The following is a 14,891-nucleotide window of genomic DNA, read 5'->3' on the forward strand; positions in this document are numbered from 1 at the left end:
ATTTTCTTTGTTGCAACACTACTTTTATGTGCTTGACTAGAGGTAGAATTTTTATAAGGAAGACTGAGATCATTTTTAGGGACAACATTGTTTCATAGGTTAATTTAAACAATCAGAAATAGTAATGCTACATTCACACCGTGATTTGAGCAGCAAAAATCACGGTGTTTGTGCTTGTCCACATTAAGGTCAGATGAGTCTGATGCTTCTGCTGCTCCTGTGTTCATTAGAAGAGAGTTGCTTTGCTAGTTTTGCTGTTATAAGAGGGTAAAAAGCAGTTTTAATATATTTTTATGTGAGAAACTCCACCTAAAAGATAATCTATGCAGCCGTTCATCTAGATTACGATCCTTTCTTAAAATATTATTTCATCGTTGGAGGCACTAGACCCCAATATACCGTCGGTGCACTATCACTAGGAATCCCCAGCACCAGCTGCCTTAGGCTTGTTTGCCTCTTGGATTTTTCCCCTACTGTTCTTGGCGGCTGAAAGTAGATGTCAAGTATGTGGTACAAACTGCAGGCATCAAAATAATAAAAGCGAACATATTTTGCCGGCAAGTTTCTCCATTTTAAGTTCATTTAGGCCTTTAATAAACAGTTTCAGTGAAGTGATCATAGCTCTCTGCATCAAGAATGCTGTCTGTCTACCTGCCAGCTCGCAGAACAGCTTCTCTGATTGGTTGATGTTGTGCGTCGAGCAACAAAAATTAAATTTTCCAACTCCAGCAACTGCTGCTAGTGAAATTCTTAGCATCTGAGTGATGTTTCTAGAGGCGTACCAAAGCTGTACATCCCAAAAACGTACAATTTCTCATTTTCTTCAGTAAGCTAATTACGCCCAGCTGACTGCATCCAGTCATTGACTTTACAGAATATGCTCCTCCCAGAGGAGCATTTAGTGTCGCTGACTCTGCAGCAATCCCTTACCCTGAGCATGCATGCAGTTTAACATAAAAAACAGATTGCTTAATCAAAATTACTAATAATATTAGCTTATTTTTACACAGTTCCTAGACTATGCTAACCATTTCAACACATATGCAATGAAAGAAAGACTATTCCCATTATTTAAGTTACTTAACATTATTTAGGACATCTTTTGGCAATATTCAGATTTCCTATTTAAGAGAGATCATGTGGATATTCAAGTTCAAATGTGTCTTTAACACTTGTTTGTGCCTTAATTTGCAGGCAGAGCCGCTAGACGAGTCTGGCTGGACCATTAAGAATGTCCTGTCTATGCCTATTGTCAACAAGAAAGAAGAGATAGTGGGCGTGGCCACATTCTATAACAGGAAGGATGGGAAACCCTTTGATGAAATGGATGAAACGCTAATGGAGGTACAGGTTCTGTCTTTATGTGTGGCTGCACTGAGTCACTGGTTTATAAATACACTAAAGGCCATTCAGACGCCCTGCATTATTTATCAGTGAGCCTCAGGGCTTTCCACTGACGTCTGTCTGTCCAGTTTACAAACCAAAATCATGAAAGACCTTTATTGGATCATTGAATTTTAACTTCAGTCACTGCTAGTTTTTATACTAGCAAGGGATGCAAGGATTATTTAAAAGAGTTTAGAAAACTTTTAATTTTCAATCTATTAAGAATTCCTATGATTAGTCATAGAAATAAATTACAGCTTTCTGCTCCATGCGGTGGAAAAATGAAACACATGCCATGAATCAAATCACATTTATAAACTATAACTCTGTGTAGCCGTCGTATTATCTGACATCAGTCTCCTGGATCGGAGGTCTTTAACAAGGGGTCCTCAACCCCTAGGGGTCCATGGAGGAACAGCATGGGGGTTGCAAAGGTTTCAGTTGATTAGACTTCTTTTTATAATCACCACTGCAATTTTTTCCATTAATTGAAATGTCTTTAAATCCACATTAGCATTCAACACATTGTAGTAAACAGATAAAGGGAGGCAGAAGATGTCTTTCAGTCATCAATACTCACATTCAGCGACACACAGGAGCTCTTTCAAGCTGGGCACCGTTTCATTCACAACACCTGTCCCATTAACCAGGAATCAGAAATACTTTAATAATCCCAGGGAGGAATTACTTTCATTACATTACTCCATCTTTAATAGAGTTACTATAGGACCAGTTTGATAGAACACAATTTCATACAATATATATAATTAGGGGGCCCCCGTTCCATCTCACCATCAGTTTGGGGGTCCTTGGCCTGGAGAATGTTGAAGACCCCTTTCCTTGATCATTGTCAAATCATTTCTTTCCTCTCTGATTGGTTTAGTTCATTCAGATATGGGCTTGATCTCTGATTATTCCAAATGCCTGGTTTCAATGAGGATAGGGGGATCATCCACTTTGAAAAGCACATTCTGTTTTAAATACTTTTTTTAAAGCATTTTTTTAGTATTTAAGATGCTAAAATGTTTGGGATAATTCTAAATAAAACTCTGGTATACAGAGGATTTTTTTTCGTGCGCACGAAATACTACTTCGTAGCCACGCAATAAGTTTAACGTGCGCACGAAATACTTTTTCATGGCCACGCAATAAGTTTAACGTGCGCACGAAATACTTTTTCATGGCCACGCAATAAGTTTAACGTGCGCACGAAATACTTTTTCATGGCCACGCAATAAGTTTAACGTGCGCACGAAATACTTTTTCATGGCCACGCAATAAGTTTAACGTGCGCACGAAATACTTTTTCATGGCCACGCAATAAGGTTAACGTGCGCACAAAATACTTTATAATATCAATAAACTATTAATAATATCAATAAATCCGCCCCTGTTTTCAGGTTTATGTTAACTGTAATAACTTATCTTGGACAGGCTGCTATGTAAACGGGCCTTTAGTCCTTCGTTTAGCTATGCTGCGGTTGTTTACACTACGCCTTTTCCACCTAAAATAGCGTCTTAGCAACAAATGTCACGTGACTGGCGGAGACCGACTGGGTAAGCAAATCGAGCGCGCCTTAGACCTTAGAGAAGGCGCTCTCGATTTGCTCACCCAGTTGTCCAGGAATGATATTAATATTATTAATAAGTATTTTGTGCGCACGTTAAACTTATTGCGTGGCCACGAAATAGTATTTCGTGCGCACGATAAACTTATTGCGTGGCCACGAAGTAGTATTTCGTGCGCACGTTATACTTATTGCGTGGCCACGAAATACTACTTCATGGCCACAATTAAAATTTTTTTTGACCATGTCATCAGAGGGGCTCCGTAGATTCTGGTCGTTACAGCCAAACAAACTCAATCTAATTTGGTCTCATCTTTATGAAAGAGATTGTTAAGGAAGTGATGTGATTCATGCAGGATCAACTTTTTACACCTAACATGTTTTCTTCAAAGACTCTACAGTCTGTTGAATCAAATTTTGTTCTTTTTTTTTTTTTTTATCAATGTCTTTTAGACTCCAGTGTTTAATCAGTGGAATGCTCAGTAATTGAATATCTTGGTTCTAATCAGAGAGGTCCTTATCATCCTTTTCTTTGATATTCATTTTTTTTCTTTTTTTTTTTACAAATATTAACTAATCCAGCCCACTAAGTTAGTTTTCTTCTTAAATTTTTATAAAAAGACTAAAACTGTTGGACAAATTTTTTTTTTTTTTGCTGTGTTCATAGCTTTGTTTGAGCTTCTGTATTTTTTCATTATACTAGTATTTTGATAAAAAAGAGGATATATATGAATATATATGAATATATATGTATATATATATATATATATATATATATATATATATATATATATATATATATATATATATATATATATATATATATATATATATATATATATATATATATATATATATATATATATATATATATATATATATAATTCTCTTTCCTTTTCTTTATATATAAGAAAATTAATTAAAAGTAAATCTATCTATCTATCTATCTATCTGTCTGTCTGTCTGTCTGTCTGTCTGTCTGTCTGTCTGTCTGTCTGTCTGTCTGTCTGTCTGTCTGTCTGTCTAAAACTTTTGGAAGTTTTATTATTCTGTTTAAGAAGTGAAAACTATAAGGTGTATCTTACTCCCTATTTCTCTGTCAAACTTGGATCCAGTCTCTGACCCAGTTCCTGGGCTGGTCCGTGCTGAACACTGACACATACGACAAAATGAACAAGCTGGAGAACAGGAAGGACATCTTCCAGGACATGGTGCTGTACCATGTCAAGTGTCGCAAGGATGAAATCCAGAACGTACTGGTTAGTAAATAAATTATGGTAAAAGAGGCCTGATGTTCATTATCAAATCCAGCAGGGCTGATATTGATAGAGAACACATCAAAAATAGACATTTTTATTTAAAATACTACTGGAATTATCTGATTGTAATGCTGTGTAATAAATGAAAGGGTTTATTTAGTGAAAATATTTTGTAAAATTACTCCTTGATTAACAATAAAGTGTTCTTTTTAGATCTAGAAAAAGCTGGAAAACATGTAGAATAAGATTAGATGCTTCTCAGAAAATCGAACCAACCAAGTCAGTTTGGAAGCTGCTTTTTGATAGAGGTGATACGAAATGGAGGCAAACATCATCTATAAGCCGGAATAAGCTGTCAGGTTTTCTATGCGGTGATCTGTCAGAGGACAGAAAGAGAACAAAAGCTAAGGGAGATCACCTGTTTTGACCTTAGATCAGGAGTGAGCTGATTGATGCTGTACGCTTTCATCCAAGGTGAATGTTTATGATGTATGTTTCTGCAGAACACCAGAGAGAGATGGGGGAAGGAACCGGATGAGTGTGAGGAGGAGGAACTTCAGGAAATTCTGGTCAGCATTCAGCATGTCATTAAAGAAAAAAAAAACACTACACAGTACCTGGAAACAGAATTCACTAGAACCAGAAATTGTAATATTTGTCACATGAATTGTTTTATATTGTGATTGGAACGACACAAAGGGGTATGCAACTGGTTTTTATTAAGATTCAACACTAAAAACTGGCATTTTCTTTAGCCAATCAGAGGAAACTTGTGGCACAGAAATCTTTCGCCTCACCTATGGTTGTATTTTTGTCCATTGTTCCTCAAATTCTGCTTACATGCTTCAGTCAGATTGGGTGAAAAAGCACTTCTGATGGACCACAATCAATCTCAGATGATCAGTTTTATTTAACTTTTCTACTAAAACACTAATACACTTTAAGCTACAGAATATATCACTTTGTGTTGGTTTATTATATACAGTAAAATCAAATTAAATCCAATAAAAAGGTCATAGCTACAACTTTTCCATCAAAAATATATATTTTTGAAAAGCAATATCTACTGAAGGTCTAGAGTGATGTAGAATAAACATGTTAATTTTACAGAAAATAGATATAGGCTACATACACAGTAGTATAAAAATATGTGTTTTATGCATTTTGATGGATCAAAAATACACAAATATTTACTTCAGGTAAGGATGTCAACTTTGACATCAAGACAAAAGGATTAATAGGAATAATAGGTTGTAGTCACTTGAAAATGAGCTCAGCTATTGCTAGATCCCAATAACCCTGCGATAGAGCTGATAAATAAACAAAGTTTAGCATTAGCACTTTCAGAAACTAGTTGGTAAAGGAAAAGGAGGCAAGCAGGCAAACACAAGTGGTCCACTTACTGCCTGGGAGGAGTTCAATTCAATTCAGTTTACGCCAATTCACAACACGTCTTCTCAAGGCATTTTACAGTTCAACCAGATCATCCAGTCAAATTGATTCAAAGTTTTCTGTCTTAGGAAAACCAGTTGATTGCATCAACTCATTGACCCGGATGCAATCCCTCACACTAAGCATGCTTGTAGTGACACTGGAGAGGAAAACTCCCTTTTAACAGGAAGAAACCTCCAGAGAACCAGGCTCAGAGAGAGCGGCCATCTGCCGAGGCCGACTGGGGTTCAAGGAGACAGAAGCAGATTTACAAAACGCAGCTGTAAAAGGCGGCCCCGTCCAGGAAACACACAGCCAGGCAGAGGAGCATATCAGAGGATGAAGAGAGCACATCCAGCCAGTCACAGTCAGAGAAACAGGACTACAATGGAAAAACAGGCCGATCTCCAACATCTATTAACAAAGTTGTTGATGGCAGCAGCACAGCTGATATTTCTCTCCAGGATGGTGTCACAGCAAAACAGGAACAGACAAGGCGAAGCTACTATGAGAAAAAGCAGAGAGAATATAACGTTAGCGATTGAACTAACAGATTCTGCAGAGTGGAACAATAGAGATAGAATGAAGGAAAATTATGAAATAGGGGTCCCTTTGTCCTCCAGAAGTCTAAGCCTATAGCAGCATAACTATAGAGATAGCTCAGAATTTATATATATATATATATATATATATATATATATATATATATATATATATATATATATATATATATATATATATATATATATATATATATATATATATATATATATATATGTAAACTAAGAAAATTAAGGAAAAGTACATTTTCATTCAGAATTATAGAAAAATGCTTTAATAGGCTAGTGCAGTAACCAATTTAAGCTTCTGTCCTTAACATTTTTCCCTTCATTACTTGGACCTTTATACTTTTTAGTAGTTTTAAAATTATCACTTTTATGCTTTACTCCAGTAAAGTAAGTAAGTTGATACTCTAACTTCTACAAAAGGGTTTTGAATTGGATTGGTACTTCTACTTGAGTAATAAACATTCATAATTTTGACACCTCTGCTTACATACAGTCGAGTGATTTTATGTACATAGAGGTATGATCTGTTGCAGTGCAATGAAGCATAAATGGTGCAGTTACACTTTTGGTAAATAAATAATCAAATACCAGGTTAATTAAGGTTTACATCTTTGATATATAACATGTGGATCAGTTAAAGATTTTTGATGCTGTTGCTACTGCTGTGCTTTTGTGAAATTAGAATGTTGAATGTTGATATTTATGTGATTTTCACCACACAGTCAGAGGTTCTGCCAAACGCCAAGAAATCTGAGATCTACGAGTTCCACTTCTGCGACTTTGAGCATACAGAATTGGATCTGGTGAAATGTGGCATCAAGATGTACTATGAGCTGAAAGTGGTAGACAAGTTTCACATTCCCAGAGAGGTCAGAGCTTTCTTCACTTTATACTTACAAGTCTTGATGGAGTTTAGGATTAAGACCCAGGAAAAATAAATTAAAGAGGGAACATTAGGAGCAGATAGGTTAGTGAACACTGCAGCATACTCAGCCTTCATGGCTTCAGAGTTGACCTGAGAAAAAATGTCTGCCTTGGACTTTTACACCAGTGACCCAAATTGGACTTGACCTGATTTACCTAAAAAACAAAAAAAAGCGATATTTTACCCAAACTCTAAAGTTTATAATGTCTCTTATTTGCCTTCACAGTTAATTAATTTCCAATTATTGTGAGGACTTACAGGTACATATGGGGACATTTAACTAGTCCCCATATGGTAAAGTTCTCTCCCGTGAGTTGGGTTTCGTGTTAGATATATGTTGGTAATAGTTAGAGTTAGGGTAAGGATCTGGTTTAGGCCATATAAAATAAATGCAAGTCAATGAAATGTCTCCATATGTTATGAAAACACATCTGTGTGTGTTTGAGTGTGTGTGGCTGGGTGGGTGGGTGGGTGTGTAACTGTGTAGGCCTCAGAGAGAGGACCATTTTTCCAATTTCCTCATCACATTGAGGACCAATTGTTGTAAAGTGAAGACATTTTGCTGGTCCTCACAAGCTACTTTGTTAATGGTAAGGTTTAGGGCTAAGGTTCCGGTTTAGATTAGGGTTAAGGTGAGGTATGTATGAAAAATGGTTAGGTTTAAGGTTAATTTTAGATTGAATGCATAGAAAGGGTTGAATATGACTTAAAATCAACAAAGTCATTGGGAGTCAACACATGGTCCTCACTACATATAGCAGAACAAACATGCATGTGTGTGTGGGTGTGTGAGCTGCAGCACAACCAATCAAATTAACCAGATTGTTTTTAATCACTCAAATAGGCTCCTTTCTTTCAAGTACATGAACTCCAAATTACTCAACAAAAACTGAAATGCAATATGGAAGACATGAAAGAAGATGAATATTTTAAGCTGCTGTACTGTAGGTGATACTTTTCATTTGCTATGATGAGAAAGCTGGGCTGACCTACCTCCATCTTGTTTACAAATGTTCATTTGCACTGGTTTCATCACATGTTGATAAATAAGAAGAGATGCTCAGCTATTTACATTTAACACAATTCTTTGTTCAAAATAAAGACTAGCAAGGACTTGAAATGAGTAGTTACCTGTCTTTACACGAGAATCCACTCAGACTTTGATTGAGACGAAAAAGACGAGTCCTACATCTGGCACACAATGCTAGTTTTTTTGTCCAGCTGGGTAGCCTTAGACCTGATGCCAAAGAAAAAAAAAAAAGGGATCTCTACATATATAAAAAGTGATTCATTTACCTGTTATGGTATTAGTAAAGCTGAATTCTTATTGTGCTTTATTTGATTGACTTTATTTTAAAACTATAATATTATAATAATGATATTATATTATAATAATATAATATGATAAGATAACTAATCACTAATTATAAATGACAGCATGTGTTAAATAATGGTTTTTGCTTTGGGCCATGGCTGATGCAATAAAGAATGTGTTTTTAGATTTATTTGTTCACACAGTGAAATACACAAATTGTTGCTCTTATCATGCAGCAAAAGATATATATATATATATATATATATATATATATATATATATTTAGAAATAAAAAATTAACTCCAAACTGTCTCCAGAGACAAATATTCTGATATCAATATATATTTACACATGATTTTATGTAATTGTGTTTTACACGTGAAGCATGTTCCCCGGTTGAGCACAGCTGGTTTTCATATTAAGCCAAAAAGTCAAAGTTTTAAGCAAGGTTGTGACTAAAATGTAAAGCACAAACAAAATTCAATTCAATTCAGTTTATTTATATAGCGCATATAACACATGTCATCTCAAGGCACTTTACAGTTCACCAGATCGTACAGTCAAATGGATTCAAACAAGTTGACTACTAAATAAAAACACCAACTGCCTTCCTACTTTAGGAGTAAGGTGTTTTAGCTCAGCTGTGAGTTTTTTTTTATTATTCTTTTGATTTGATCAAACCCCATTTTATAGATTTACGACATTTATGCCTCAGTGAAAAATTTATGCAAAGTTTAATGGTTTTTTTTTTTTTATTGTCGCTAAAGATTTTATTAAATTCAAATGAATTGTTTAGGATATCAAAGCAAAAATAAGTGAAAGGTTTCCTATTCTGATCATTTGAACAAAAGTGATGCCATCCATTAAAATCCTAACTCACAGCATTTCCACCGTTAGATTTAATGTCGGGTTTTTTTTTTATCAACTGAGAGCATCAAGATCTGAATGGGCTGCTCTGATTCTGCAGCCATCAAAGGAAATTTTAAGATTTATTACAAGTTTTGCATGAATCTTTTACAATTTACCAGTATGCAGTAATATCAATTTAACCTGCTTATCTAAAAACTATAAAGATTATACAATAGTTTTACTTGCTTGGCAAGTTTTATGGAGTTAATATAAAACATAGCAAACCTACTAATATTTGTATTAAACGCCTGCATTTTAGTGCTAAAATATGAGGCTCACCATACTGTAGTTCATATCTCATTTTTCTCCTGCAGGTCTTGGTCAGATTTATGTACTCACTCAGTAAAGGCTACAGGAAGATCACCTACCACAACTGGAGACATGGATTCAACGTTGGACAGACCATGTTCACACTGCTGATGGTTATATACGGCTAATCTGACTCACTCCTCCACCTCCTTCAATCTCCCTTCACTCCCTGAGTGCTCATCAGTTCCTCACCTCCTGCTCCCCTTCCTCCTCTCAGGCTTTACACCCACTCTTTTATTTCCCCTGCCTTCATTTTGACTTTGATTGAAGGTGATACAGATTTTTCTTCTGTTCTTCTGTGTTCTCTTTCACTCTGCATCCCTCCATCTTTTCCCATGAAATGTTCTGTAAATGAGAACATAACTGGGTAGTGTTTAAATGCGTGTAAAAGCCTGAGAGCAAATGATAGAGGTAATGGACTATGTGCGTAAATGGGAAGCATTGTCTCAACTGATCTCTTTCTTTAGAGTCACCATTTTGATAAAAAAAAGGGTGAAAATACTCTTTCAATTGTCAAACTTTCTTATTTACCTGCTCAAATTAAGGCCAAATGCACTTAATTTCACTCAGTTTGTATCTTATTGTGACTCTTTGTCTTGCTCACCCTGTTTCACTCCCATATCTGAATTTCTGTCTGACTGTTGTGTTGTTTATCCTCTCAGACAGGTGATCTCAAGCGTTACTACACAGACCTGGAGTGCATGGCAATGGTGACTGCTGGCTTCTGTCACGATATCGACCACAGAGGAACCAACAACCTTTACCAGATGAAGTAAGGCGGTGATGGGAGCAATTTGCTGCATTGGCTCTAACTTTCAACATACACCGTGCCTGTCAAATGTTTGCATACATCGTCACTGAGGCAAATGCCACATTAATTTGGGATTTACACAGATATCACCGGCCACTTTATTAGGTACACCTGTCCAACTGCTCGTTAACACTTAATTTCTAAGCAGCCAATCACATGGCGGCAACTCGGTGCATTTAGGCATGTAGACATGGTCAAGACAATCTCCTGCAGTTCAAACCGAGCATCAGTATGGGGAAGAAAGGTGATCTGAGTGACTTTGAACGTGGCATGATTGTTGGTGCCAGAAGGGCTGGTCTGAGTATTTCAGAAACTGCTGATCTACTGGGATTTTCACGCACAACCATCTCTAGGGTTTACAGAGAATGGTCAGAAAAAGAAAAAACATCCAGTGAGCGGCAGTTCTGTGGGCGGAAATGCCTTGTTGATGCCAGAGGTCAGAGGAGAATGGCCAGACTGGTTCGAGCTGATAGAAGGGAAACAGTGACTCAAATAACCACCCGTTACCCGCAGAAGAGCATTTCTGAACACACAGTACGTCGAACTTTGAGGCAGATGGGCTACAGCAGCAGAAGACCACACCGGGTGCCACTCCTTTCAGCTAAGAACAGGAAACTGAGGCTACAATTTGCACAAGCTCATCGAAATTGGACAATAGAAGATTGGAAAAACGTTGCCTGGTCTGATGAGTCTCGATTTCTGCTGCGACATTCGGATGGTAGGGTCAGAATTTGGCGTCTGCAACATGAAAGCATGGATCCATCCTGCCTTGTATCAACGGTTCAGGCTGGTGGTGGTGGTGTCATGGTGTGGGGAATATTTTCTTGGCACACTTTGGGCCCCTTGGTACCAATTGAGCATCGTTGCAACGCCACAGCCTACCTGAGTATTGTTGCTGACCATGTCCATCCCTTTATGACCACAATGTACCCAACTTCTGATGGCTACTTTCAGCAGGATAAAGCGCCATGTCATAAAGCTGGAATCATCTCAGACTGGTTTCTTGAACATGACAATGAGTTCACTGTACTCAAATGGCCTCCACAGTCACCAGATCTCAATCCAATAGAGCATCTTTGGGATGTGGTGGAATGGGAGATTCGCATCATGAATGTGCAGCCGACAAATCTGCGGCAACTGTGTGATGCCATCATGTCAATATGGACCAAACTCCCTGAGGAATGCTTCCAGCACCTTGTTTAATCTATGCCACAAAGAATTGAGGCAGTTCTGAAGGCAAAAGGGGGTCCAACCCGTTACTAGCATGGGGTACCTAATAAAATGGCCGGTGAGTGTAATAAGTAGTCAATTTTGAGTGAGGAGATTACACAACATGTATGGGTAACAGAAATGTACATGGGTGCAAAATTATTAGCACACATTTATGTGCAGCCTCATTAATAAATAGATCATCATACCTAATGAAGTTGCAGAAAAAACAACACATAAAAAATTCTGATTGGATTTCAGATTACTTTATATAGTAGAAATGGTGCTGTTTATATAGATTATTTGGTATGCTCTGTAGACTTTTAATGGTTTGTGGTAATTTCAGAAGTTCAAAGTTTACGTACATGCATTTTCTCTTATTTTGCTCCTTTAGACCTTTCCAGCTGAAAGGGAATTTCTTAGGATGTTAAAAAACACTGACTTATTTCAACACACAGTTTTCCTGCATAATCAAACTTTTACTTAAAAAACTATATAAATACTCAAAATGCAATTTCACTTGGGACAGGACTGATATAAACCATCAAATGAATAAACCCTAAAAGGCAACAATTAAAATTTACCCATTAAGAAAAGGTAACAATTCACACTACTTTGATCAAATTCACATTCATTTCAATAATTAAGGTGTATCTAATGTCAATAGCTGTGAAACACAGATAGAAATTAGGTGACATCTTTTTTTCACAATACATTTCAATTCTACACCCTTAAAAAACTTCACAGTACAGAAAGGCAGAAGGCCTGATTAAACCCAAACTGCCCAAAGTATTACAAGGGATGTATATTTCACAATCACAATAGCAGCTTTTGATGATTAAAAGAAAAACATAATTATTATGATGTTTTAAATACAGTTAGTTTTAATAAATGTCACATAAAGTTTGAACATTGCTCTGTTGTATTGTTTTATTTTACTCTTTTCCTTAATGGTGCTGCAGAGCAGTTACTTCCTGGGACAGTAACACATTGCGAGATACAGCCTTTTATCAGATAATTTTATTGTGGACTAACTACTTTTAGCAAAAAAGGTAGATTTTATCCCTAACTGTTAGCCTGCCCAGAAACGACATTAAATATTTTTGATTATCTGGTGTGTACCATGAAAAAAACCTGAAAGGAGATAGCGTCTTTTAGAGTTAACAAAAGGTTTTTAGACCTAAAGCTTGGTGACGTTCTGCTTTACTTCAAATAGTTTGGATATTCACACAAATTGGAATAAACAAATGAGAGGGGTGATTAACCTCACTCCCTTTAAAACAGAGGTAAACTCAAGAACTTTTTCATTAAAACATGAAAATGCTTGGATTTTCTAACAAGACAAAAATCCCAAACAAACATCCACAATGATTTGGATAGATAAAGCAGATTAAGTAAAGCTTCTGTTACGGCAATAGAAATACTTTTGCTCACATTTTTATTGTCTTTGATATAGTTGAGTTGAATTCTGCAAAACCATAGCTTCTCAGAAAACTACCGTATTTTCCGGACTATAGGGCGCACCTCATTAAAAGCCCCGCCCATTAACTTTTTTGAAAAAACTGGAAAAGTACATATTTAAGCCATATCGAGGCTATAAGCCACTGATATCTACTGAACTGTCTCCCACCAATCGTTTAGGGAGCTCTACATATAGCTACTAGATTAGGGACGAAGATGAATACTAGCTCCTGTTTGGTTGTTGGCTCGCAGCAGTAAGAGCTTCTAATGAAAGATGGGGCTAAACCAGCTCTTTATTTCCACTCTGTGTAGTTGAGCCCAGTGTCTTCATTGGTTCGGCGGCTTTAATGCAGCAAATAAATGTCAAAATGTGTGAATTCTGTACCTTTGTTCTCTGTCATGCCTGATGCTTGCATGTTTGTGTGCTAAATAAAAAATTAGCCTCTTATTCTTTAATTTCCAACTTTGACTTACCCCTCTGGCAGTTAGGAAAAATTCACAGAAAAGCCGCACCTTCTTGTAAACCGCTTGGTTCATATCTGGGGAAAAGTAGCGGCTTATAGTCCAAAAAATACGGCAATGCATAATTATGATATTTATACCAATCTTTAGTAGAAACTTCTCACCAGCACTGACAAAGTGACGAGCATTTTTAACACTTTGAAATACCACTAACTACAGTTCATAAATGTAAGATATTAATTTAAAATAAGTCAAAACCCTTTAATTGAATACTACAAACAGTATATGATTTATAATCAAGTTTTGTTATTATTGTAATGATACACATTCTTCATGAGCTAATATAATATCCAAATCCAGCTGTCGCTGCTGATGTCCTTCATAAGGATCACCTGATCTTGGTGCTTTAGGTCAAATTAATGTAACACACAGAGGGCCTCACTTATCTGTTATTCACCAGATACAGCTCCAGCTGCTGTGCTCCACCCACCTGATGGATGAGCTAAAGAGTGGTGCCATTAGCTGTGAACACACCAGGGCAGGCTCACCATGAGCTTTAACATGGATGATTTATGCCACTACAGCCTCCCTTCATGCTGTTTGCATGTGTCATCAGGTCGGGTAATCCTCTGGCCAAACTTCACGGCTCTTCCATCCTGGAGAGACACCATCTGGAGTTCGGCAAGACTTTATTGAGGGATGAGGTATGTTGGTGTATGATCGTGATTGTTGACCCTGGGTAACCTGTAAATTATGCGCCTATGAAGTTAAAATTTTAAGCCTATTTTGCCTTAGCAAAATAATTACTAAGGCAAAATAGGCTTATTGGTTACAAATTCTTTTCCGGTTTAAAAGGGCTGGTTAACTTATATACTATATGTATATATAAAATATTACACCAGTAATTGTTTGCCATCCTCTTTTATTTCACATACCACCTTGAACTATGCTTTGGTACCGATATTTGTTGTGACGTCTGCTGTTGTGTTTTAGGCCCTGAACATTTATCAGAATCTGAACCGCCGCCAGCATGACCTCGTCATCCACCTCATGGATATCGCAATCATCGCCACAGACTTGGCTCTCTATTTCAAGTCAGTACAAACTGTTATCCTAAATAACACTTACTAGCAAGAACCCCAGATGCAATAATATATGACAAAAAAATAATAAAATGTCAAACCGTTGCAAAACTATAGAAAAAGTGTACCCTGGGCCATTTTGACTTATTTACAAAACTTCAAAGAGTGGAGTTTAAGCTTTCCTACAATGTCAAA

General features: G+C 36.7%; 1 protein-coding gene across 3 annotated transcripts in view; it reads left to right on the plus strand.

The window, feature by feature from the left end:
- The window catches only part of pde6a (phosphodiesterase 6A, cGMP-specific, rod, alpha), a 45,947-nt gene that overhangs the window by 20,984 nt on the left and 10,072 nt on the right, over positions 1 to 14,891 (plus strand). For all 3 annotated transcript variants that reach the window (XM_038291144.1, XM_038291146.1, XM_038291145.1), the window contains 8 exons: positions 1,195 to 1,344; positions 4,070 to 4,213; positions 4,717 to 4,782; positions 6,936 to 7,082; positions 9,677 to 9,784; positions 10,334 to 10,443; positions 14,231 to 14,318; positions 14,608 to 14,708. In XM_038291144.1, coding sequence (XP_038147072.1) covers positions 1,195 to 1,344; positions 4,070 to 4,213; positions 4,717 to 4,782; positions 6,936 to 7,082; positions 9,677 to 9,784; positions 10,334 to 10,443; positions 14,231 to 14,318; positions 14,608 to 14,708 — 914 coding nt within the window. The remainder of the gene's footprint in view (positions 1 to 1,194; positions 1,345 to 4,069; positions 4,214 to 4,716; positions 4,783 to 6,935; positions 7,083 to 9,676; positions 9,785 to 10,333; positions 10,444 to 14,230; positions 14,319 to 14,607; positions 14,709 to 14,891) is intronic.

This window comes from Cyprinodon tularosa, unplaced genomic scaffold (assembly GCF_016077235.1).
Source record: "Cyprinodon tularosa strain WSP-4 unplaced genomic scaffold, ASM1607723v1 ctg295, whole genome shotgun sequence".
Lineage (NCBI taxonomy): Eukaryota > Metazoa > Chordata > Actinopteri > Cyprinodontiformes > Cyprinodontidae > Cyprinodon > Cyprinodon tularosa.